Source organism: Salvelinus alpinus, chromosome 7 (assembly GCF_045679555.1).
Source record: "Salvelinus alpinus chromosome 7, SLU_Salpinus.1, whole genome shotgun sequence".
NCBI lineage: Eukaryota > Metazoa > Chordata > Actinopteri > Salmoniformes > Salmonidae > Salvelinus > Salvelinus alpinus.
The window spans coordinates 57,127,578-57,153,754 of NC_092092.1; the positions used below are offsets into that span (position 1 = coordinate 57,127,578).

Consider the following 26,177-nt stretch of genomic DNA (forward strand, 5'->3'; position numbering starts at 1 on the left):
ACATCCTATTTTTGGCTCCTCAACAATCCAAGGCTTTCTCTCTCTCTGGTCTCTGCCCTGGCTTCCTCTATTTGGTTCCTCAACGATCCAAGGCTTTCTCTCTCTCTGGTCTCTGCCCTGACTTCCTCTATTTGGTTCCTCAACAATCCAAGGCTTTCTCTCTCTCTGGTCTCTGCCCTGGCATCCTCTTTTTGGTTCCTCAACAATCCAAGGCTTTCTCTCTCTCTGGTCTCTGCCCGGACTTCCTCTATTTAGTTCCTCAACAATCCAAGGCTTTCTCTCTCTCTGGTCTCTGCCCTGGCATCCTCTTTTTGGTTCCTCAACAATCCAAGGCTTTCTCTCTCTCTGGTCTCTGCCCTGACTTCCTCTATTTGGTTCCTCAACAATCCAAGGCTTTCTCTCTCTCTGGTCTCTGCCCTGACTTCCTCTATTTGGTTCCTCAACAATCCAAGGCTTTCTCTCTCTCTGGTCTCTGCCCTGGCATCCTCTATTTGGTTCCTCAACAATCCAAGGCTTTCTCTCTCTCTGGTCTCTGCCCTGGCATCCTCTTTTTGGTTCCTCAACAATCCAAGGCTTTCTCTCTCTCTGGTCTCTGCCCTGACTTCCTCTATTTGGTTCCTCAACAATCCAAGGCTTTCTCTCTCTCTGGTCTCTGCCCTGACTTCCTCTATTTGGCTCCTCAACAATCCAAGGCTTTCTCTCTCTCTGGTCTCTGCCCTGACTTCCTCTATTTGGTTCCTCAACAATCCAAGGCTTTCTCTCTCTCTGGTCTCTGCCCTGACTTCCTCTATTTGGTTCCTCAACAATCCAAGGCTTTCTCTCTCTCTGGTCTCTGCCCTGACTTCCTCTATTTGGCTCCTCAACAATCGAAGGCTTTCTCTCTCTCTGGTCTCTGCCCTGACTTCCTCTATTTGGTTCCTCAACAATCCAAGGCTTTCTCTCTCTCTGGTCTCTGCCCTGGCTTCCTCTATTTGGTTCCTCAACGATCCAAGGCTTTCTCTCTCTCTGGTCTCTGCCCTGACTTCCTCTATTTGGTTCCTCAACAATCCAAGGCTTTCTCTCTCTCTGGTCTCTGCCCTGGCATCCTCTTTTTGGTTCCTCAACAATCCAAGGCTTTCTCTCTCTCTGGTCTCTGCCCGGACTTCCTCTATTTAGTTCCTCAACAATCCAAGGCTTTCTCTCTCTCTGGTCTCTGCCCTGGCATCCTCTTTTTGGTTCCTCAACAATCCAAGGCTTTCTCTCTCTCTGGTCTCTGCCCTGACTTCCTCTATTTGGTTCCTCAACAATCCAAGGCTTTCTCTCTCTCTGGTCTCTGCCCTGACTTCCTCTATTTGGTTCCTCAACAATCCAAGGCTTTCTCTCTCTCTGGTCTCTGCCCTGGCATCCTCTATTTGGTTCCTCAACAATCCAAGGCTTTCTCTCTCTCTGGTCTCTGCCCTGGCATCCTCTTTTTGGTTCCTCAACAATCCAAGGCTTTCTCTCTCTCTGGTCTCTGCCCTGACTTCCTCTATTTGGTTCCTCAACAATCCAAGGCTTTCTCTCTCTCTGGTCTCTGCCCTGACTTCCTCTATTTGGCTCCTCAACAATCCAAGGCTTTCTCTCTCTCTGGTCTCTGCCCTGACTTCCTCTATTTGGTTCCTCAACAATCCAAGGCTTTCTCTCTCTCTGGTCTCTGCCCTGACTTCCTCTATTTGGTTCCTCAACAATCCAAGGCTTTCTCTCTCTCTGGTCTCTGCCCTGACTTCCTCTATTTGGCTCCTCAACAATCGAAGGCTTTCTCTCTCTCTGGTCTCTGCCCTGACTTCCTCTATTTGGTTCCTCAACAATCCAAGGCTTTCTCTCTCTCTGGTCTCTGCCCTGACTTCCTCTATTTGGTTCCTCAACAATCCAAGGCTTTCTCTCTCTCTGGTCTCTGCCCTGACTTCCTCTATTTGGTTCCTCAACAATCCAAGGCTTTCTATCTCTCTGGTCTCTGCCCTGACTTCCTCTATTTGGTTCCTCAACAATCCAAGGCTTTCTATCTCTCTGGTCTCTGCCCTGACTTCCTCTATTTGGTTCCTCAACAATCCAAGGCTTTCTATCTCTCTGGTCTCTGCCCTGACTTCCTCTATTTGGTTCCTCAACAATCCAAGGCTTTCTCTCTCTCTGGTCTCTGTCCTGGCATCCTCTTTTTGGTTCCTCAACAATCCAAGGCTTTCTCTTTCTCTGGTCTCTGCCCTGGCATCCTCTATTTGGTTCCTCAACGATCCAAGGCTTTTTCTCTCTCTGGTCTCTGCCCTGACTTCCTCTATTTGGTTCCTCAACAATCCAAGGCTTTCTATCTCTATGGTCTCTGCCCTGACTTCCTCTATTTTGTTCCTCAACAATCCAAGGCTTTCTCTCTCTCTGGTCTCTACCCTTACTTCCTATTTTTGGCTCCTCAATGACCCAAGGCTTTCTCTCTGGTCCCTGGTCTCTGATCTCTGCCCTTACATCCTATTTTTGGCTCCTCAACAATCCAAGGCTTTCTCTCTCTCTGGTCTCTGCCCTGGCTTCCTCTATTTGGTTCCTCAACGATCCAAGGCTTTCTCTCTCTCTGGTCTCTGCCCTGACTTCCTCTATTTGGTTCCTCAACAATCCAAGGCTTTCTCTCTCTCTGGTCTCTGCCCTGGCATCCTCTTTTTGGTTCCTCAACAATCCAAGGCTTTCTCTCTCTCTGGTCTCTGCCCGGACTTCCTCTATTTAGTTCCTCAACAATCCAAGGCTTTCTCTCTCTCTGGTCTCTGCCCTGGCATCCACTTTTTGGTTCCTCAACAATCCAAGGCTTTCTCTCTCTCTGGTCTCTGCCCTGACTTCCTCTATTTGTTTTCTCAACAATCCAAGGCTTTCTCTCTCTCTGGTCTCTACCCTTACTTCCTATTTTTGGCTCCTCAATGACCCAAGGCTTTCTCTCTGGTCCCTGGTCTCTGATCTCTGCCCTTACATCCTATTTTTGGCTCCTCAACAATCCAAGGCTTTCTCTCTCTCTGGTCTCTGCCCTGGCTTCCTCTATTTGGTTCCTCAACGATCCAAGGCTTTCTCTCTCTCTGGTCTCTGCCCTGACTTCCTCTATTTGGTTCCTCAACAATCCAAGGCTTTCTCTCTCTCTGGTCTCTGCCCTGGCATCCTCTTTTTGGTTCCTCAACAATCCAAGGCTTTCTCTCTCTCTGGTCTCTGCCCGGACTTCCTCTATTTAGTTCCTCAACAATCCAAGGCTTTCTCTCTCTCTGGTCTCTGCCCTGGCATCCACTTTTTGGTTCCTCAACAATCCAAGGCTTTCTCTCTCTCTGGTCTCTGCCCTGACTTCCTCTATTTGGTTCCTCAACAATCCAAGGCTTTCTCTCTCTCTGGTCTCTGCCCTGGCATCCACTTTTTGGTTCCTCAACAATCCAAGGCTTTCTCTCTCTCTGGTCTCTGCCCTGACTTCCTCTATTTGGTTCCTCAACAATCCAAGGCTTTCTCTCTCTCTGGTCTCTGCCCTGGCATCCTCTTTTTGGTTCCTCAACAATCCAAGGCTTTCTCTCTCTCTGGTCTCTGCCCTGACTTCCTCTATTTGGTTCCTCAACAATCCAAGGCTTTCTCTCTCTCTGGTCTCTGCCCTGACTTCCTCTATTTGGCTCCTCAACAATCCAAGGCTTTCTCTCTCTCTGGTCTCTGCCCTGACTTCCTCTATTTGGTTCCTCAACAATCCAAGGCTTTCTCTCTCTCTGGTCTCTGCCTTGACTTCCTCTATTTGGTTCCTCAACAATCCAAGGCTTTCTTTCTCTCTGGTCTCTGCCCTGACTTCCTCTATTTGGCTCCTCAACAATCGAAGGCTTTCTCTCTCTCTGGTCTCTGCCCTGACTTCCTCTATTTGGTTCCTCAACAATCTAAGGCTTTCTCTCTCTCTGGTCTCTGCCCTGACTTCCTCTATTTGGTTCCTCAACAATCCAAGGCTTTCTCTCTCTCTGGTCTCTACCGTTACTTCCTATTTTTGGCTCCTCAATGACCCAAGGCTTTCTCTCTGGTCCCTGGTCTCTGATCTCTGCCCTTACATCCTATTTTTGGCTCCTCAACAATCCAAGGCTTTCTCTCTCTCTGGTCTCTGCCCTGGCTTCCTCTATTTGGTTCCTCAACGATCCAAGGCTTTCTCTCTCTCTGGTCTCTGCCCTGACTTCCTCTATTTGGTTCCTCAACAATCCAAGGCTTTCTCTCTCTCTGGTCTCTGCCCTGGCATCCTCTTTTTGGTTCCTCAACAATCCAAGGCTTTCTCTCTCTCTGGTCTCTGCCCGGACTTCCTCTATTTAGTTGCTCAACAATCCAAGGCTTTCTCTCTCTCTGGTCTCTGCCCTGGCATCCTCTTTTTGGTTCCTCAACAATCCAAGGCTTTCTCTCTCTCTGGTCTCTGCCCTGACTTCCTCTATTTGGTTCCTCAACAATCCAAGGCTTTCTCTCTCTCTGGTCTCTGCCCTGACTTCCTCTATTTGGTTCCTCAACAATCCAAGGCTTTCTCTCTCTCTGGTCTCTGCCCTGGCATCCTCTATTTGGTTCCTCAACAATCCAAGGCTTTCTCTCTCTCTGGTCTCTGCCCTGGCATCCTCTTTTTGGTTCCTCAACAATCCAAGGCTTTCTCTCTCTCTGGTCTCTGCCCTGACTTCCTCTATTTGGTTCCTCAACAATCCAAGGCTTTCTCTTTCTCTGGTCTCTGCCCTGACTTCCTCTATTTGGCTCCTCAACAATCCAAGGCTTTCTCTCTCTCTGGTCTCTGCCCTGACTTCCTCTATTTGGTTCCTCAACAATCCAAGGCTTTCTCTCTCTCTGGTCTCTGCCCTGACTTCCTCTATTTGGTTCCTCAACAATCCAAGGCTTTCTCTCTCTCTGGTCTCTGCCCTGACTTCCTCTATTTGGCTCCTCAACAATCGAAGGCTTTCTCTCTCTCTGGTCTCTGCCCTGACTTCCTCTATTTGGTTCCTCAACAATCCAAGGCTTTCTCTCTCTCTGGTCTCTGCCCTGACTTCCTTATTTGGTTCCTCAACAATCCAAGGCTTTCTCTCTCTCTGGTCTCTGCCCTGGCATCCTCTTTTTGGTTCCTCAACAATCCAAGGCTTTCTCTCTCTCTGGTCTCTGCCCTGACTTCCTCTATTTGGTTCCTCAACAATCCAAGGCTTTCTCTCTCTCTGGTCTCTGCCCTGACTTCCTCTATTTGGTTCCTCAACAATCCAAGGCTTTCTCTCTCTCGGTCTCTGCCCTGGCATCCTCTATTTGGTTCCTCAACAATCCAAGGCTTTCTCTCTCTCTGGTCTCTGCCCTGGCATCCTCTTTTTGGTTCCTCAACAATCCAAGGCTTTCTCTCTCTCTGGTCTCTGCCCTGACTTCCTCTATTTGGTTCCTCAACAATCCAAGGCTTTCTCTTTCTCTGGTCTCTGCCCTGACTTCCTCTATTTGGCTCCTCAACAATCCAAGGCTTTCTCTCTCTCTGGTCTCTGCCCTGACTTCCTCTATTTGGTTCCTCAACAATCCAAGGCTTTCTCTCTCTCTGGTCTCTGCCCTGACTTCCTCTATTTGGTTCCTCAACAATCCAAGGCTTTCTCTCTCTCTGGTCTCTGCCCTGACTTCCTCTATTTGGCTCCTCAACAATCGAAGGCTTTCTCTCTCTCTGGTCTCTGCCCTGACTTCCTCTATTTGGTTCCTCAACAATCCAAGGCTTTCTCTCTCTCTGGTCTCTGCCCTGACTTCCTCTATTTGGTTCCTCAACAATCCAAGGCTTTCTCTCTCTCTGGTCTCTGCCCTGACTTCCTCTATTTGGTTCCTCAACAATCCAAGGCTTTCTATCTCTCTGGTCTCTGCCCTGACTTCCTCTATTTGGTTCCTCAACAATCCAAGGCTTTCTATCTCTCTGGTCTCTGCCCTGACTTCCTCTATTTGGTTCCTCAACAATCCAAGGCTTTCTCTCTCTCTGGTCTCTGCCCTGGCATCCTCTTTTTGGTTCCTCAACAATCCAAGGCTTTCTCTTTCTCTGGTCTCTGCCCTGGCATCCTCTATTTGGTTCCTCAACGATCCAAGGCTTTTTCTTTCTCTGGTCTCTGCCCTGACTTCCTCTATTTGGTTCCTCAACAATCCAAGGCTTTCTCTCTCTCTGGTCTCTGCCCTGACTTCCTCTATTTGGTTCCTCAACAATCCAAGGCTTTCTCTCTCTCTGGTCTCTACCCTTACTTCCTATTTTTGGCTCCTCAATGACCCAAGGCTTTCTCTCTGGTCCCTGGTCTCTGATCTCTGCCCTTACATCCTATTTTTGGCTCCTCAACAATCCAAGGCTTTCTCTCTCTCTGGTCTCTGCCCTGGCTTCCTCTATTTGGTTCCTCAACGATCCAAGGCTTTCTCTCTCTCTGGTCTCTGCCCTGACTTCCTCTATTTGGTTCCTCAACAATCCAAGGCTTTCTCTCTCTCTGGTCTCTGCCCTGGCATCCTCTTTTTGGTTCCTCAACAATCCAAGGCTTTCTCTCTCTCTGGTCTCTGCCCGGACTTCCTCTATTTAGTTCCTCAACAATCCAAGGCTTTCTCTCTCTCTGGTCTCTGCCCTGGCATCCACTTTTTGGTTCCTCAACAATCCAAGGCTTTCTCTCTCTCTGGTCTCTGCCCTGACGTCCTCTATTTGTTTCCTCAACAATCCAAGGCTTTCTCTCTCTCTGGTCTCTGCCCTGACTTCCTCTATTTGGTTCCTCAACAATCCAAGGCTTTCTCTCTCTCTGGTCTCTGCCCTGGCATCCTCTATTTGGTTCCTCAACAATCCAAGGCTTTCTCTCTCTCTGGTCTCTGCCCTGACTTCCTCTATTTGGTTCCTCAACAATCCAAGGCTTTCTATCTCTCTGATCTCTGCCCTGGCATCCTCTTTTGGCTCCTCCCTGGCTGAGCCTGACCAGATGCATCCTGACACATTCAAAGGATACAGTGTGAGTGGGTGCCCTTAACCCTATAGGTCAAGCCTCACACATTGCCATGGCAACACACAAACACTGCCACCACATGCTAGTCTGGGTCTTTACCCCAGACAACACACAACATATGAAGAAGACATGAGTTATATCATGTCCAGAAAACACCTGTTGGCTTTTTCAGAGTGGTTCTGCTTCGAGAAGGACGAGAAGGGTCTGGTGAGGGGACACTTGTCTCCTCAGTCCACTCAGGCACCTATCAGCCGGTGAGGATATTTTGGAGTTTTTCAAGACGCTCACAGTGAAACTAACATACATTGTCAACATTTGATTAAAGATGTAGTTGGTTAGTGATGGGCATATAGTTATGGTTTACTCTCATTATGATTTGTCCATTCATTTCAGATCATCACCCCCTCCACCCAAGCCAGCCCCTAGCAGTTACACAAACCCTGCTTACTTCATATTTGAAGGTGTGTCTGTCCTGCGCAGGGTGGAGGAGGCTCCACCCCCTCGTAGGGACCTCCAAGTGGTCTGGGCCGGCGACTCAGCGCTGCAGCTCCCAAAGCTCTCTGGGGGGCGTGGCTATGACAGGAAGTCCGCTCGTAGGTCGGACTTCACTGAAATCGAGATTCCAGGCATCCTGCCCCACTACTCCTCCTCCAATGACCATCATCCTCCCCAGGCCAACTCCTCCTATCAGCTCTTCCCAGCAAAAAACCCATCGCCAATCCCCCCTGCCGCAAACCCCACCACCACCTCTCACTATCATGAACAGCCCATACAACCACAACCAAGCAAAAACAATGTTGTCCAGGACGCCATCCTGCCTCCCAAGTACCTGAGGAACATGTACACGGACCACTCCGCTGTCATCAGAGAGACCCCCAGGAGAGAACAGCCTAGGGTGCACCAACAGGAACGAGCCAGCCCTGTAAGGAGCAAACCCACCTCCCTCTACCCCTATGTGTCCACCCACGTGCCCCACGTCCAGGCCTCAGCCCCCTGGGTGGCGGAGCAGCCAGTTGAACCCCTAGGGGACCACTCCCTCACAGCCCTGCAGATTGCCAAGTCACTAAGTGAGGTGGACTTCTTCCCTGTGGACCTCAGGGCTCCATCCACACCAGGCCAGAGACCGGCTCAGAGGAATGACCTGGCCATGTCTACCGAGAGAGGCTACTGCTGGGAGAAAGAGGTGGGTGACTAGACACAATATGTAGAGAGTGGGACTAGTCATGGGCCAAAGGTTTTTCTTAAAGTTCACGTGATCAGGAAAAAGTCCTAGCCTCAATAATATGGCAACAGACACTTTGGTTTGGGCTCATTTTGAGAGGGATGTTTTGGGGGGGATGTCTAATGCAGGTCCTCCGTGGGGCTCCAGAGACTGTGCGGGAGCTACTCAGCACCCTGGGTCTGCAGAATTACACCCTGGGACTCAGCCTCAATGGCTGGGACGACCTGGACTACTTCAGGTGAGAGGAAGAATAATAGTCAATGGAAACTGATTATTTTGGTCTCAGTGGTCTAAGTCAGTTAGCGATACCTTTATGACCTTTGCCCTCTCCACAGTGGCATCACAGAGGAGGACCTGCGTGCAGCCGGAGTGTCAAACCCCTCGCATCGCCGGAGGATCCTGGAGAACCTACCCAGGATCTGGGATTCACTATAGACCTACTTACGTTGTTTGAGTTCTCAAACTGAAGCCGATGGACATCAGTGACAGATGCCTGCCATAATGGAATACAAGTCGCCTCTTCTCCACGCCATCATTTTATTTACAGTAACAACGAGTTGCTTTTATGCGAACACACAAAAGACGCAATGCATGTCCCATGAAATCCTCATCTCATATCCCTTACCATTCACGTGTACACCTTCAAATGAGAGATGTGGACTCAAGTCACTGTCAAACATTTTATATCCAATTTAGATCCACATAGCTAAATATTGATTATGCGTCTCCTCCGCAGTCACCAGAATGTACTGTTTACTGAGCATTCACACCCAAGACCTCTTCCCCTGCTCGTTCCACTCCTCTACCGATATAGAGAACAGCACAGAGCTTGTTAAAGCACTCAATAAAGGCCATGGAGGGGGAAATATATAGCTGTACATATTTGCCAGTCCACGTTTTAACATGGCCTGTAAAGTTAATATTAAAAACTGCCTGGTTTGCTGTCTGATGGTAGCATTATGTTGTAACCAGGGTGTAGTTGATTATGTGATAAGAGGAGAATCCATTGGGAGGAATTAGTGAACCCTGGGCTAGTTTATTTACATTCTGTCCATTACTCCTACATTGTATATCCTGTTTCTCTATCTGGTTATCTCTCTCTTAGACCATAACTCTTGTGTGCTCTTCAAGGGCCACACACCCATTTAACATGTGTTTCTGTGCACTGTACCATATTTTTTTTTTACTGCCTTTTCAAACAGAATTGTATAAAACGAACTGTTGACTGAGTGACAGATAGTGTGGGTTCTTACACATTGCTATTGTGTGAACGTTCGAGGGCGTTGAACCTGTTCTTGATGCCTGTGGTTCTTTGTCAGCGGTGCCACTTAACTGTGGATCTTGGCACTTTACAACTTTATTCTCTGAAGGTTGTTGAAGGAAGTTCATGAGTTTTACATGTATATTACATTCATTCAACCCAATGGGAGACGATATGAATAAAACAATATTGTGACCACATTATGAAATGTACTGTACATATTTATCAGGACATTTGGGACCATGCAAAACAAATGAGATTGAGCATTGGGAGGTTTGATATCACAGACTGCACTATGGCATCATGTTTGTTGTGTCTTCATAGAAAACTAGAAAACTATCCACACCAAGTTGGCTATTCCTCTCTTTATGAACAACACCTTGCTGGTACAAACATCCAACGGTGGGAAAGCCAATCCAGAAGACCACAACTTGATATAATCGTTACGCTAGAAAGCTAGGTATAAGCACAATTCCATTCCAATCATAGACTTGACCGAAACACAATTGAATAACTCCCATCACTCACTCAATTTGCAAAATCATCACAGGTTTAGTAATCATTTATGACTGTTTTATTTGCTAATCGTAACTTTTCTCAAAGTCTTTCCTCATTCGCCATCTTCTCGTTTAGACTTGAAGCAAAACTTCCTGTGTCTGGTTTCACACTATATCGTCACTTACACCCACAAAACCACACTACTCTGTCTCTGTGGTACACTCACCCGGTAGCTCAATAGATCAAGACCTGCATGTTTGAAGAAAAACATGTTCTCTCTTATGTAAATTGTGCCATTCCAAGAATGTAACCATTGGGCAACAGTCATCGTGGGAAAATAACAAGTATCAGTCCTTACAGCAAATGTTCTGCCAATACAAGGACACTGTATGTGGGTTAGCTAGTTCTGTCAGTACTACTCATTCTACTTCTATAGTTATCAACAGGTAAGGGTGGATGATGTGTTTGTCTGTGTGAGATGATGAGAAATCTGTATATATTATTGGTCTCTGTGTTAGCTATCTTCTGTGGTGGTGTATACAACACGACAGGTCATTTGGATAACATGAGCCAACACTTTCCTCTGATTCCCCTGACAGCAGGTATGTGTCAGTGACTGCCTGGCTGACCAGGCAAACGTGTACTGGTCTCCTCTCCTGGATTCAGACGCCGCTGGGTGATAAGACCCCTAGTCAGACTGGCTACGGTGGAACTCTCGTGATGTCATCACAGGACGTCCTCTTGTGATTCTGGGACTTTTGGCAGAATGTCAAAACAGTGATCCTGCCTGCTTCTCTATAAAACAAACAGCCATTGTCCTGCCACTACAGGAGGTTGGTTCAATGCCAGGTTTGGAACAAAGATGTCTTATACAGTGTGACTGTGATTCAGTGTGACTGTGATTCAGTGTGCTTGTGATAAGGTGTGACTGTGATTCAGTGTGGCTGTGATAATGTGTGACTGTGATTCAGTGTGACTGTGATTCAGTGTGACTGTGATTCAGTGTAGCTGTGATAAGGTGTGACTGTGATTCAGTGTGGCTGTGATAAGGTGAGACTGTGATTCAGTGTGACTGTGATTCAGTGTGACTGTGATTCCGTGTGACTGTGATACAGTGTGACTGTGATTCAGTGTGGCTGTGATAAGGTGTGACTGTGATAAGGTGTGACTGTGATTCATTGTGGCTGTGATACAGTGTGACTGTGATAAGGTGTGACTGTGATTCATTGTGGCTGTGATAAGGTGTGACTGTGATACAGTGTGACTGTGATTCAGTGTGACTGTGATTCAGTGTGGCTGTGATAAGGTGTGACTGTGATTCAGTGTGGCTGTGATAAGGTGTGACTGTGATTCAGTGTGACTGTGATACAGTGTAACTGTGATTCTGTGTGGCTGTGATTCAGTGTGACTGTGATACAGTGTGACTGTCTGAATGCTCACCTGCTGCTAACTCATTCCCAAAGTAGTCTACTAAACAATGTATTAGATGTTGATATAAAGGAAAATACAGTCCACTGAGTCTGTCTGTGAATGCTATATAAAGCCAGTCAGCCTGTCCTTTGATTGGTACTGAGTGGGTTTCAGTAGTGTGATACGTCACTGGCCCACTCAAATTCCAGGCTTGTGAGCCATTAACAGGTCGTCACAAACACACGTGCAGACACACACACACACACACACACACACACACACACACACACACACACACACACACACACACACACACACACACACACACACACACACACACACACACACACACACACACACACACACACACACACACACACACACACACACACAGTAGTACTGACTTATCCAAGGGTCAGGAGTCAGGCTCAACAGGGGAAGGGAGAGGAGGGGCAGGAGGGCAAATTGAATGGGTTTCTCTAGTGTGCTGCGTCAGTGGCCCACTCACATTCCAGGCTTATGAGCCATTAACAGGCCATCACATACACACGTTGGCACACGTGGACACGCATGCACACACTCACACACAAACACACACTCATACTCACACACACACACATACCCACATACACACACACACACACACATAGGGCTAAATTATATTCAATAATATGCACATCACATATTTGACTCCATTAGATATTAGGATTAAACAATTTGCAATCAAGTATTAATAGTTTAGCTGACTAAGTTCAAGAAATGGTCATTAGATTGAATATAAAATGCAACTATTTAATAACATTATAAAAGGAATGAATTACATTATACAAGGCAAAACCATAAGTTACAAGACATTACTGTCAACAAGGCATTAGTTTAGGCATATGTTGTACATGGTAAAGTTACAAGACAAAGCATGAACAAATCGGTCCTACTCGGGCCATAAGCCTAGTAGCTAGCCTAGAAAAGAGAGCATTACTCATAAGACTTTTTCTCCAAGGACAGGATACAAGAAGAAGCAGGACGGAAACAATGTATACCTATGAAGGTGTGACTTTTTCAAACCAAAACTGACCACCGTAGACCAATCAGACCATTTCAAGGTACACTGACATTAAACTAGCTAGCCCAACCTCCACACAGGAGGTGACAGCATCCAAAGGTTTGTCTGGGGGATGGGTCCAATGCAGATGAGGCAGCATTCCTAAGAAGGGCAATAAAACCTCTTGCATACAGAAAAAGTTGTTAGAGTTCACGCTGAAAAAAATAAAAGAACCACAGAGATATGTTAAACATCATACATCCATATAGATGTAATCAAAGTTCTCCTCAGAGAACAAGGTTCATATAGACCAAACATGGATGCAGTAATATTATTCATGACTGCGTGGCCGTGCACGTCTCCAACTCAATCAACAACTTTGCTGATGACACAACAGTGGTAAGCCTGACTCCCAACAACAATGAGACAGCTTACAGGGAGGTGAGGGCCCTGGCGGAGTGGTGCCAGGAAAATAACCTCTACCTCAATGTCAACAAAACAAAGGACATATTCGTGGACTTCAGGAGACAGCAGAGAGAGCACCCCCCGATCCACATCGATGGGGTCACAGTGGAGAGGGTGAAAATCTTCAAGTTCCTCAGCGTGCACATCACTGACAACCTGAAATGGTCTATCCAGTGTGGTGAAGAAGGCACAACAGCAGCCTCCTCAACCTCAGGAGGTTTAAGAAATGGTTTGGCCCCTAAGACCCTCATGAACTTCTACAAATGCAATATTGAGAGCATCCTGTCGGCCCTTATCACCGCCTGGTACGGCAATTGCACGGTTTTCTTGTTTTTTAAATTTACGGACAGCCAGGGACACACTCCAAAACTCAGATATCATTCACCAGTTAAGAGGCATTAGGGATGACAACTTGTTATATAAACTCAGCAAAAAAAGAAACGGCCCTTTTTCAGGACCCTGTCTTTCAAAGATAATTCGTAAAAATCCAAATAACTTCACAGATCTTCATTGTAAAGGGTTTAAACATGCTTGTTCAATGAACCATAAACAATTAATGAACATGCACCTGTGGAATGGTCATTAAGACACTAACAGCTTACAGACAGTAGGCAATTAATTTCACAGTTAGGAAAACTTAGGACACTAAAGAGGCCTTTCTACTAACACCAAAAGAAAGATGCCCAGGGTCCCTGCTCATCTGCGTGAACGTGCCTTAGGAATGCTGCAAGGAGGCATGAGGACTGCAGATGTGGCCAGGGCAATAAATTGCAATGTCCGTACTGTGAGACGCCTAAGATAGTACTACAGGGAGACAGGACGGACAGCTGATCGTCCTCGCAGTGGCAGACCACGTGTAAGAACACCTGCACTGGATCGGTATATCCGAACATCATACCTGCGGGACAGGTACAGGATGGCTACAACTGCCCGAATTACACCAGGAATGCACAATCCCTCCATCAGTGCTCAGACTGTCCGCAATCGGCTGAGAGGGGCTGGACTGAGGGCTTGTAGGCCTGTTGTAAGGCAGGTCCTCACCAGACATCACCGGCAACAACGTTGCCTATGGGCACAAACCCACCGTCGCTGGACCAGATAGGACTAGCAAAAAGTGCTCTTCACTGACGAGTCACGGTTTTGTCTCACCAGGGGTGATGGTAGGATTCACGTTTGTCGTCGAAGGAATGAGCTTTAAACCGAGGCCTGTACTCTGGAGCGGAATCAATTTGGAGCTGGAGGGTCCATCATGGTATCATGGTCTGGGGCGGTGTGTCACAGTATCATCGGACTGAGCTTGTTGTCATTGCAGGCAATCTTAACACTGTGCGTTACAGGGAAGACATCCTCCTCACTCATGTGGTACCCTTTCTGCAGGCTCATCGTGACATGACCCTCCAGCATGACAATGACACCAGCCATACTGCTCGTTCTGTGAGTGATTTCCTGCAAGACAGGAATGTCAGTGTTCTGCCATGGCCAGCGAAGAGCCCGGATCTCAATCCCATTGAGCACGTCTGGGACCTGTTGGATCGGAGGGTGAAGGCTAGGGCCATTCCCCCCAGAAATGTCCGGGAACTTGCAGGTGCCTTGGTGGAAGAGTGGGGTAACATCTCACAGCAAGCACTGGCAAATCTGGTGCAGTCCATGAGGAGGAGATGCACTGCAGTACATAATGCTGCTGGTGGCCACACCAGATACTGACTGTTACTTTTGATTTTGACGGCCCCTTTGTTTGAGGGACACATTATTCCATTTATGTTAGTCACATGTTTGTGGAACTTGTTCACTTTATGTTTCAGTTGTTGAATATTGTTATGTTCATACAAATATTTACACGTTAAGTTTGCTGAAAATAAACGCAGTTGACAGTGAGAGAACGTACATTTTTTTGCTGAGTTTATAGACTACCGTTCAAAAGTTTGGGGTCACTTAAAAATGTCCTTATTGAAATAAAAGCAAATGTTTTGTCCATTAAAATAACATCAAATCTATCAAAAATACAGTGTAGACATTGTTAATGTTGTATATGACTATTGTAGCTGGAAACTGCAGATTTTTTATGGAATATCTACATAGGTGTACAGAGGCCCATTATCAACAACCATCATTCCTGTGTTCCAATGGCACGTTGTGTTAGCTAATCCAAGTTTATCATTTTAAAAGTGTCACGCCCTGACCTTAGAGAGTGTTTTTATTTCTCTATTTGGTTAGGTCAGAGTGGGATTAGGGTGGGCATTCTAGTTTCCGTATTTCTATGTTGGGGTGGTTGATTCCCAATCAGGGGCAGCTGTCTATCGCTGTTCCTGATTGGGGATCATATATAAGTTGTCATTTTCCTTTTGGGTTTTGTGGGGTCTTGTTTTCTGTTTAGTGTCTGTTACCTGACAGAACTGTTTGCTTTTGTGTTTTTTGATAATAAAAATCATGAACACTTTCCACGCTGCGCCTTGGTCCACTCCTTACGACACACGTCACAAAAAGGCTAATTGATCATTAGAAAACACTTATGTTAGCACAGCTGAAAACTGTTGTTCTGATTAAAGAAGCAATAAAACTGGCCTTCTTTAGACTAGTTGAGTATCTGGAGCATCAGCATTTGTGAGTTCGATTACAGTTTCAAAATGGTCAGAAACAAAGCACCTTCTTCTGAAACTCATCAGTCTATTTCTTGAAGAAATTAAGGCTATTCCATGCGAGAAATTGCCAAGAAGCTGAAGATCTCGTACAACGTTGTGTACTACTCCCTTCACAGAACAGCGCAAACTAGCTCTAACCAGAATAGAAAGAGGAGTGGGAGGCCCCGGTGCACAACTGAGCAAGAGGACAAGTACATTAGAGTGTCTAGTTTGAGAAACAGACCCCTCACAAGTCCTCAACTGGCAGCTTCATTAAATAGTACTCGCAAAACACCAGTTTCAACGTCAACAGTGAACATGCTGTCCTTCAGAAAGTATTCACACCCATTGAATTTTTCAACATTTTGTTGTGTTACAGCCTGAATTAAAATTGATTAAATTTAGATTTTTTTGTCACTGACCTACACACAATACCCCCTAATGTCAAAGTGGAATTATGTTTTTCGAAATTTGTACAGATTAATCAAAAATTAAAAGCTGAAATGTCTTGGGTCAATAAGTATTCAACCCCTTTATTATGGCAAAGCTAAATTAAGTTCAGGAATAAAAATGTGCATAACAAGTCACATAATAAGTTGTATGGACTCACTCTGTGTGCAATAATAGTGTTTAATGTGATTTTTGAATGACTACCTCATCTCTGTACCCCACACATACAATTATCTGTAAGGTCCATAAGTCAAGCAGTGAATTTCAAACACCGATTCAACCAAAAAGACCAGGGAGGTTTTCCAATGCCTCGCAAAGGGCACCTATTGGTAGATGGGTAAAAATGAAGAAAAGCAGACATTGAATATCCCTTTGAGCATGGTGGAAGTTATGAATTACACTTTGGATGGTGTATCAGTACACCCAGTCACTACAAAGATACATGCGTCCTTCCTAACTCAGATGCCGTAGAGAAGGAAACCGCTCAGGAATTTCACCATGAGGCCAATGGTGACATTAAAACAATTACAGAGTTTAATGGCTGTGACAGGAGAAAACTGAGGATGGATCAACAACATTGTATTTACTCCACAAGACTAACCTAATTGACAGAGTGAAAAGAAGGAAGCCTGTACAGTATTAAAATATTGGGATTATTTAAGGATGAAATAATCTTTAAGGATGAAGGGTTTCAGATGTTTTCGGAAGATGGGCAGGGACTCGGCTGTCCTAGCTTCAGGGAAAAGCTGGTTCCACAATTGGGGTGCCAGGACAGAGAAAAGCTTGGAATGGGCTGACCGGGAGCTGCCCTTGCGTAGGGGTGGGAGGGCCAAGAAACCAGAGGTGGCAGAACAGAGTACTCGAGTTGGGGTGTAGGGTTTGAGCAGAGCCTGAAGGTAGGGAGGGGCAGTACCTCTTGCTGCTCAGTAGGCAAGTACCATGGTAGTGGATGCGAGCTTCGACTGAAAGCTAGTGGAGTGTGCCGAGGAGTGGGGTGACATAAGGGAATTTGGGAAGGTGGGCTGCAGTGTTCTGGATAACTTGCAGGGGTTTGATGGCACAAGCGAGGAGCCCAGCCAACAGCGAGTTGTAGTAGTCTAGACGGGAGATTACAAGTGCCTGGATCTGCAACGCTTCCTGTGTGACGTAGGGTCGTACTCTAAGGATGTTGTAGAGCATGAACCCTGCAGGAGCGAGTCACTGCATTGATGTTTGCAGAGAACAACAGGGGACTGTCCAGGGTCACGCCAAGGTTCTTTGCACTGTGGGAGGGGGAAAACGTGGAGTTGTCAACCGTGATGGAGAGGTCTTGGAGTGGGCAGGTCTTCCCCGGGGGGAAGAGCAGTTCCGTCTTTTTTTATTTATTTTTTTAAATAAATTTGACCCCCTTTTCTCCCTAATTTTCGTGGTATCCAATCGCTAGTAATTACTATCTTGTCTCATCGCTACAACTCCCGGGCTCGGGAGAGACGAAGGTCGAAAGTCATGCGTCCTCCGAAGCACAACCCAACCAAGCCGCACTGCTTCTTAAAACAGCGCGCCTCCAACCTGGAAGCCAGCCGCACCAATGTGTCGGAGGAAACACCGTGCACCCGCCCCCCTTGGTTAGCGTGCACTGCGCCCGGCCCGCCACAGGAGTCGCTGGAGCGCGATGAGACAAGGATATCCCTACCGGCCAAACCCTCCCTAACCCGGACGACGCTAGGCCAATTGTGCGTCGCCCCACGGACCCCCCGGTCGCGGCCGGCTGCGACAGAGCCTGGGCGCGAACCCAGAGACTCTGGTGGCACAGCTGGCTCTGCGATGCAGTGCCCTAGACCACTGCGCCACCCGGGAGGCCCGAGCAGTTCCGTCTTGTCGAGTTTGAGACTGAGGTGGTGGGCTGACATCCAAGCTGAAAAGTCTGTCAGGTACGCAGAGATGCGTGTTGCCACCTGGGTGTCAGAAAGGGGGAAGGAGGAAAGTAGTGTCATCTGCATATCAATGATAGGAGAGACTATGTTTGGGGCAAATCCAATACAACACATAACTGAGTACCAATGTCCATATATTCAAGCAAAGTGGTGGTTGCATCATGTTATGGGTATGCTTGTAATCGTTAAGGACTGGGGAGTTTTTCACGAAAAAAAAGAAAAGTAATGGAGCTAAGCAAAAAAATCTGGTTCAGTCTGCATTCCACCAGACACTGGGAGATTAATTCACCATTCAGCAGGACAATATCCTAAAACACAAGGTCAAATCTACACTGGAGTTGCTTACTAAGAAGACAGTGAATGTTGCTGAGTGGCTGAGTTACAGTTTTGACTTAAATCTGCTTCAAAATCTATGGCAAGACCTGACATTTTTGGTCTCGCAATGATCAACAACCAATTTGACAGAGCTTGAACATTTTTTTAAGAATAATGGGCAAGAGTGGAAAGCTCTTCGAGACTTTTACAGAGAAAGACTCATTGCTGTAATCGCGGCCAAAGGTGCTTCTACAAAGTACTGACTCAGTGGTGTGACTACTTATGTAAATTAGATATTTCTATACTTCATTTTCAATAACTTTGCACAAATGTTTTTTACTTTGTCATTATGGGGTATTGTTTGAACAGTTGAAGTCGGAAGTTTACATACACCTTAGCCAAATACATTTTAACTCAGTTTTTCACAATTCCTGACATTTAATCCTAGTAAACCTTCCCTGTCTTAGGTCAGTTAGGATCATTACTTTATGTGAAATGTCAGAATAATAGTCGAGAGACTCATTTATTTCAGCTTTTATTTATTTCATCACATTCCCAGTGGGTCAGTATTTTACACACACTCAATTAGCATTTGGTAGCATTGCCTTTAAATTGTTTAATTGGGTCAAACGTTTTAGGGAGCCTTCCACAAGCTTCCCACGATAAGTTGGGTGAATTTTGGCCCATTCCTCCTGACAGTGCTGGAATACCTGAGTCAGGTTTGTAGGCCTGCTTGCTCGCACAAATGTTCTATAGGATTGAGGTCAGGGCTTTGTGATGGCTACTCCAATACCTTGACTTTGTTGTCCTTAAGCCATTTTGCCACAACTTTGGAAGTATGCTTGGGTCATTGTCAAATTGGAAGACCCATTTGCGACCAAGCTTTAACTTCCTGACTGATGTCTTGAGATGTTGCTTCAATATATCCACATAATTTTCCATCATCGTGATGCCATCTATTTTGTGAAGTGCACCAGTCCCTCCTGCAGCAAAGCACCCCCACAACATGATGCTGCCACCCCCGTGCTTCACGGTTGGGATGGTGTTCTTCGGCAAACATAACGATGGTCATTATGGCGAAACAGTTCTATTTTTGTTTCATTAGACCAGAGGACATTTCTCCAAAAAGTACGATCTTTGCCCCCATGTGCAGTTGCAAACCCTGGTCTGGCTTCTTTATGGCGGTTTTGGAGCAGTGGCTTCTTCCTTGCTGAGCGGCCTTTCAGGTTATGTCGATATAGAACTCGTTTTTACTGTGGATATAGATACTTTTGTACCTGTTTCCTCTAACATCTTCACAAGGTCCTTTGCTGTTGTTCTGGGATTTATTTGCACTTTTCGCACCAAAGTACGTTCATCTCTAGGAGACAGAACGCGTCTCCTTCCTGAGCGGTATGACGGCTTCGTGGTCCCTTAGTGTTTATACTTGCGCACTACTGTTTGTACAGATGAATGTGGTACCTTCAGGCGTTTGGAAATTGCTCCCAAGGATGAACGAGACTTGTGGAGATCTACTATTGTGGAGATCTACTGAGGTCTTGGCTAATTTCTTTTGATTTTCCAATGATGTCAAGCAAAGAGGCACTGAGTTTGAAGGTAGGCCTTGAAATACATCCACAGGTACAGCTCCAATTGACTCAAATTATGTCAATTAGCCTATCAGAAGCTTCTAAAGCCATCACACAATTTTCTGGAATTTTCCAAGCTGCTTAAAGGCACAGTCAACTTGGTGTATGTAAACTTCTGACCAACTGGAATTGTGATACAGTGAATTGTAAGTGAAATAATCTGTCTGCAAACAATTGTTGGAAAAATGACTTGTGTCATACACAAAGTAGATGTCCTAACCGATTTGCAAAAACTGTAGTTTGTTCACAAGAAATTTGTAGAGTGGTTGAAAAACGAGTTTTAATGATTCCAACCTAAGTGTATGTAAACTTCCGACTTCAACTGTAGATGTCATCAAAGTTCTCCCCAGAGACCAAACATTGATAGGTTAATATTATTCACGACTGCGTGGCCGTGCACGTCTCCAACTCAATCAACAACTTTGCTGATGACACAACAGTGGTAAGCCTGACTCCCAACAACAATGAGACAGCCTACAGGGAGGTGAGAGCCCTGACGGAGTGGTGCCAGGAAAATAACCTCTACCTCAATATCAACAAAACAAAGGACAGATATGTGGACTTCAGGAGACAGCAGAGAGGAATATTGGCGCTCCTAGTGGCCGTGGATTTTAATGCAGGGAAACTTAAATCCGTTTGACCTAATTTCTATCAGCATGTTAAATGTGCAACCAGAGAGGATAAAAACTCTAGACCACCTTTACTCCACACACAGAGACGCATACCAAGCTCTCCCTCGCCTGCCATTTTGCAAATCTGACCATAATTATACCCTTCTCATTCCTGCATACAAGCCAAAATTTAAGCAGGAAGCACCGGTGACTCGGTCTATAAAAAAGTGGTCAGATGAAACAGATGCTAAGCTACAGGTCTGTTTTGCTAGCACAGACTGTAAATATGTTCCGGGATTCTATAGATAGCATTGAGGAGTACACCAAATCAGTCACTGGCTTCATCAATAAGTGCATCGATGACGTTGTCCCTACAGTGACTGTACGTACATACCCCAACCAGAGCCATGGATTACAGGCAACATTCACGCTGAGCTAAAGGGTAGAGCTGCCACTTTCAAGGAGCGGGACTCTAACCCGGAAGCTTATAAGAAATCCTGCTTTACCCTCCGACGAAAACATCAAACAGGCAAAGCATCAATACAGGACTAAGATCGAATCGTACTACACCAGGTTTGACGCTCGTCGGACGTGGCAGGGCTTGCAAACTATTACAGACTACAAAGGGAAGCACAGCCGAGAGCTGCCTAGCGACACGAGCCTGCCAGACGAGCTAAACTACTTCTATACTCGCTTTGAGGCAAGTAACACTGAAACATGCATGAGAGCATCAGCTGTTCCGGATGACTGTGTGATCACGCTCTCCACAGCCGATTTGAGTAATTCACAAGGACGCAGGGCCAAACAGATTACCAGGACGTGTACTCCGAGCATGCACTGACCAACTGGCAAGTGTCTTCACTGACAATTTCAACCTCTCCCTGTCTGAGTCTGTAATAGCAACATGTTTTAAATAGACCACCATAGTCTCTGTGCCAACGATCACTAAGGTAACCTTCCTAAATGACTACCGACCCGTAGCACTCACGTCTGTAGACATGAAGTGCTTTGAAAGGCAGGTCATGGCTCACATCAACACCATTATCCCAGAAACCGTAGACCCACTCCAATTTGCATACCACCCCTACAAATCCACAGATGATGCAATCTCTATTGCACTCCACACTGCCCTTTCACACCTGGACAAAAGGAAAACCTATGGGAGAATGCTATTCATTGACTACAGCTCAGTGTTCAATACCATAGGGCCCTAAAAGCTCATCACTAAGCTAAGGACCTTAGGACTAAACACCTCTCTCTACAACTGGATCCTGGACATCCTGACAGGCCACCCCCAGGAGGTAAGGGTAGGTAACAACACATCCGCCATGCTGATCCTCAACACGGGGGCCCCTCAGGGGTGCATGCTCAGTCCCCTCCTGTACTCCCTGTTCACTCATGATTGCACGGCCAGGCACGACTCCAACACCATCATTAAGTTTGCTGATGACACAACAGTGGTAGGCCTGATCACCGACAATGATGAGACAGCCAATAGGGAGGAGGTCAGAGACCTAACGGTGTGGTTCAAGGACAACAACCTCTCCCTCAACGTGATCAAGACAAAGGAGATTATTGTGGACAACAGAAAAAGGAGGACCGAGCATATCCCCATTCTCATCGACGGGGCTGTAGTGGAGCAGGTTGAGAGCTTCAAGTTCCTTGGCGTCCACATCACCGACAAACTAACATGGTACAAGCACACCATGACAGTCGTGAAGAGGGCACAACAAAACCTATTCTCCCTCAGGAGACTGAAAAGATTTGGCATGGGTCCTCAGATCCTCAAAAGGTTTTACAGCTGCAACATCGAGAGCATCCTGACGGGTTGCATCACTGCCTGGTATGACAATTGCTCGGCCTCCGACCACAAGGCACTACAGAGGGTAGTGCGTACGGCCCAGTACATCACCGGGGCCAAGCTTCTTGCCATCCAGGACCTCTGTACCAGGCGGCGTCAGAGGAAGGCCCTAAAAAGGCCCTTGTCATACTCCAGCCACCCTAGTGATAAACTGTTCTCTCTGCTACCGCATGGCAAGCGGTACCGGAGCGCCAAGTCTAGGACCAAGAGGCTTCTAACCAGCTTCTACCCCCAAGCCATAAGCCTCCTAATTATTTTACCCCTTTTTCTCACCAATTTCGTGGTAGACAATTGGTTGTTACAGTCCTGTACCATCGCCGCACATGCCGTACGGACTCGGGAGAGGCGAAGGTTGTATGCCGTGCGTCCTCAGAAACATAACCCAGCCATTCCGCACTGCCTCTTGACACAACGCCCGCTTAACCCGGAAGCCCGCCGCACCAATGTGTCGGAGGTCACACCGTACACCTGGCGACCATGTCATTGTGCATTGCGCCCGTCCCGCCACAGGAGTCATTCACAATGGGACAGGAATATCCCTGCCGGCTAAACCCTCACCTAACCCTGACGATGCTGGACCAATTGTGCGCCACCCCATTGGTCTCCTGGTCATGGCCGGATGCGACAGAGCCTGGACTCTAACCAGGTTCTCTAGTGGCACAGTTAGCACTGCATTGCACTGCCTTAGACCCCCCCTTCTACGTTGCTGCTACTCTCTGTTATTATCTATGCATAGTCACTTTAATAACTCTACTTACATGTACATATTACCTCAATTACCTCGACACCAGTGCCCCCGAACATTGACTCTCTACCGGTACACCCTGTATATAGCCTCCCTCTTGTTAGGTTCTAAATATCAACGTAAGAACTTGACGGACACTATGAAAGCTCCAACCAAGTTTATTCACCCATTGGATGAATACAGCTGCATAAGACAAAATACATATTTACGGAAGCACTGATATTTAACCCTTGATCCTATGCTGAGTCTCCTCCTACACATCTGAACAGCCAATGCATCTCTGTTGCTAGACAGAACCTTAGTGATATCTGTTCTTCCTCACTTCATCTGACCTGACCTCTGCTCCAACTCACGGCTGTCATGTTTACTCGTATCAGACTGTGTCTTTTTTCCTCCCATCGGATCCCTGATGGCTAACAATAACATATCCGGACAGAATGTAGACATTATACGTTCCCCTCTCTCCCTCCGTGACATGAATAAGTATATTTCATATTTTCAGAACCCAACACCCTCATAGACTTCTACAAATGCAATATTGGGAGCATCCTGTCAGGCTGTATCACCATCTGGTACGGCAATTGCACAGTCCACAACCGCAGGTCTCTCCAGAGGGTCAGTCCAATGCATCACTGGGGGCATACTGCCTGCCCTCCAGGAGAGGCGGGGCAGGAGGGCAAATTGAATGGGTTTCTGTAGTGTGCATACAAACACACACACACAACACACACATACACAACACACACACAGCAGTACTGACTTCTCCATGGGTCAGGGGTCAGGCTTTAAAGGGGAAGGCAGAGGACGGGCAGGAGGACAAATTACAATCGCAACCCTGGCTCCTCTCCAAAGCTGAACTGAACCCAGGATATAAGTAGTAGCACTGCCGGCCCCACTGAAAGAATGCATAGCAAACTAGCACCATGACACCATGACACTTAAATGAACCGAATCTGTTAGAAGAACCGATTTTGCACATGTATCATCAATAGTTATTCATGGAGGATTTATACTGTGAATAACTATTGATTTTGTTTTTGCCAGGGCATCTGTAAGGGCAAAAATATTAACTTATCTCTTAAGGATCGGACCTTTTTTTCAATTTTCGCCTAAAATGACATACACAGATCTAACTGCCTGTAGCTCAGGACCTGAGGCAAGGATATGCATATTCTTGATACCATTTGAAAGGAAACACTTTGCAGTTTGCGGAAATGTGAAATTAATGTAGGACAATATAGCACATTAGATCTGGTAGAAGATAATACAAAGAAAAAAACATGTGTTTAAAAAAAAAACATTTCCCATCAGCTTTGAAATGCAAGAGAAAGGCCATAATGTATTATTCCAGCCCAGGCGCAATTTAGATTATGTCCACTAGATGGCAGAAGTGTATGCGCAAAGTTTTAGACTGATCCAATGAACCACTGCATATCTGTTAAAAATGTTGTATCAAAACTGCCCAAATGTGCTTAATTGGTTTATTAATAAATTGTTAAGTTCATAATTGTGCAGTCTCCTCAAACAATAGCATGGTATTCTTTCACTGCAATAGCTACTGTAAATTGGACAGTGCAGTTAGGTTAACAAGAATTTAAGCTTTCTGCCCATATCAGATATGTCTATGTCCTGGGAAATGTTCAGCATTAGCATCCTGTTATTGGTGATCACAATGATGTATAGGGATCTCTCTTCCTGCAGAGGTGTGTCCCTATGTTATTTTACTGTATGAGTCAGTACATTGTTTTGGATATCCTGCAGGAATTTGTCCACTTAGATAAACACACTTGAGGCGCCATAAATCAAATCTATATTTTCCTACAGGGCCAGCCCTATGGCTTTGTAGACACACTGTCTACATATCACTATCTATTGTACAGTAATGGAATCTGGACCCGTATTCACATAGCGTCTCAGAGTAGGAGTGCTGATCTAGGGTCAGGTCCTCCCTGTCAATACAATCTTAGTCATTGTGATCTAAAATGCAAAGCTGATTCTAGATCAGCACTCCTACTCTAAAACACTTGGTAATTATGACCCCTGATCTAATGTATATCTCTAGGAGAATACATATTGTGGTTTCTGGTGGGCCCGTTTCGAGTCATGAGAAAACTGACGTTGCCAGCCAGATAAGAACTGTACTATGTATCTCTTCCAACACTAGGTTACTGCTCATCCTGCCCACATTTACTTCTTTATGATCATGTTTTATCATTTTATCACTCACATCTCGAGGCAAAATCGGGCAGGTGATGTGGAAAGTTGTCCAGAGACAATATTCAATTTCTCATATCACGCCAGGATCAAACGCTGTGTAAATGTGGTACTTTGCGACAAACATTTACAGAACTGTGTAAATATTAACTTAATAAAAACAAAGCTGGAGCAATGTATCACCCAGGGAGAGGTGTACTGTTTAGTAAGCTGCCAGTCTGGAAGACTTGGGTGGCAGTAGAGAAACATGATTTTGAGGACTAGTGGGACAGAGGTGGACTAGATGTAGAGACATAGTACTTTCTGGTAGAATACACAGTCTGATTAATCACTTTCACCTTATACTAACCTTATCAGTCATTTGGAAAATCAAATACATTACCAATAACCAATGGTTATTTAAATGGGAACAAACTGATGCTTTCTTCTCAATATTGAGACAGCTGCTCTGGTCAATTATTAGTAGGCTAGTGCAGTTAGGTGGCTAGTGGAAGTCTAGGTCTGTAATGAACATGATGGAAGACAGAGAGCACGTTTCAAGGAGAGGGCGCAGCAGGTGTTTATTGTAAAGGACCACAGGAGGAGGCAGGTAGCTGGGTCCAGGGGCAGGCAGAAGGTCATACACAGGGGGTCCAAAAAGGCAACAGTACAGGCAGGGAAAAGGCTAGTAATGTTATCTGGGAGATCAGGCAATAGGTTGATAACAGGAAATCCGATAAGCTAAGGTACAGGCAGGGAATAGACAAAAGGCGTTGTCAGTGAGGCAGGCAAAAGCTATCATACATGGGAGGAGTAAATGACAGTGTGGGGGGGGGGGGGGGGGGGGGGGATTCAGGTGATTGAGATCTGGAGAGTGAGCTGCGTTCAGGGGATCTATGTGTTTGAGAGTGTGAGCTGGAAAGTGGGCTGGAAAGTGAGCTGCGTTCAGGGGATCTACGTGTTTGAGAGTGTGAGTTGGAAGCAGACGTTACAAGATCATTATA

The 26,177-nt window shown here is 46.1% G+C and overlaps 1 protein-coding gene across 1 annotated transcript in view; it reads left to right on the top strand.

Annotated features, from left to right (window-relative positions):
- Positions 1-9,626, top strand: part of LOC139581286 (phosphatidylinositol 3,4,5-trisphosphate 5-phosphatase 2B-like) — a 48,944-nt gene extending 39,318 nt beyond the window's left edge. The window contains exons 23-26 of the mRNA XM_071410877.1: positions 7,114-7,195; positions 7,335-8,124; positions 8,292-8,401; positions 8,499-9,626. Coding sequence (XP_071266978.1) covers positions 7,114-7,195; positions 7,335-8,124; positions 8,292-8,401; positions 8,499-8,598 — 1,082 coding nt within the window. The 3' untranslated portion in view covers positions 8,599-9,626. The remainder of the gene's footprint in view (positions 1-7,113; positions 7,196-7,334; positions 8,125-8,291; positions 8,402-8,498) is intronic.
- The last annotated feature ends 16,551 nt before the right edge of the window (positions 9,627-26,177 follow it).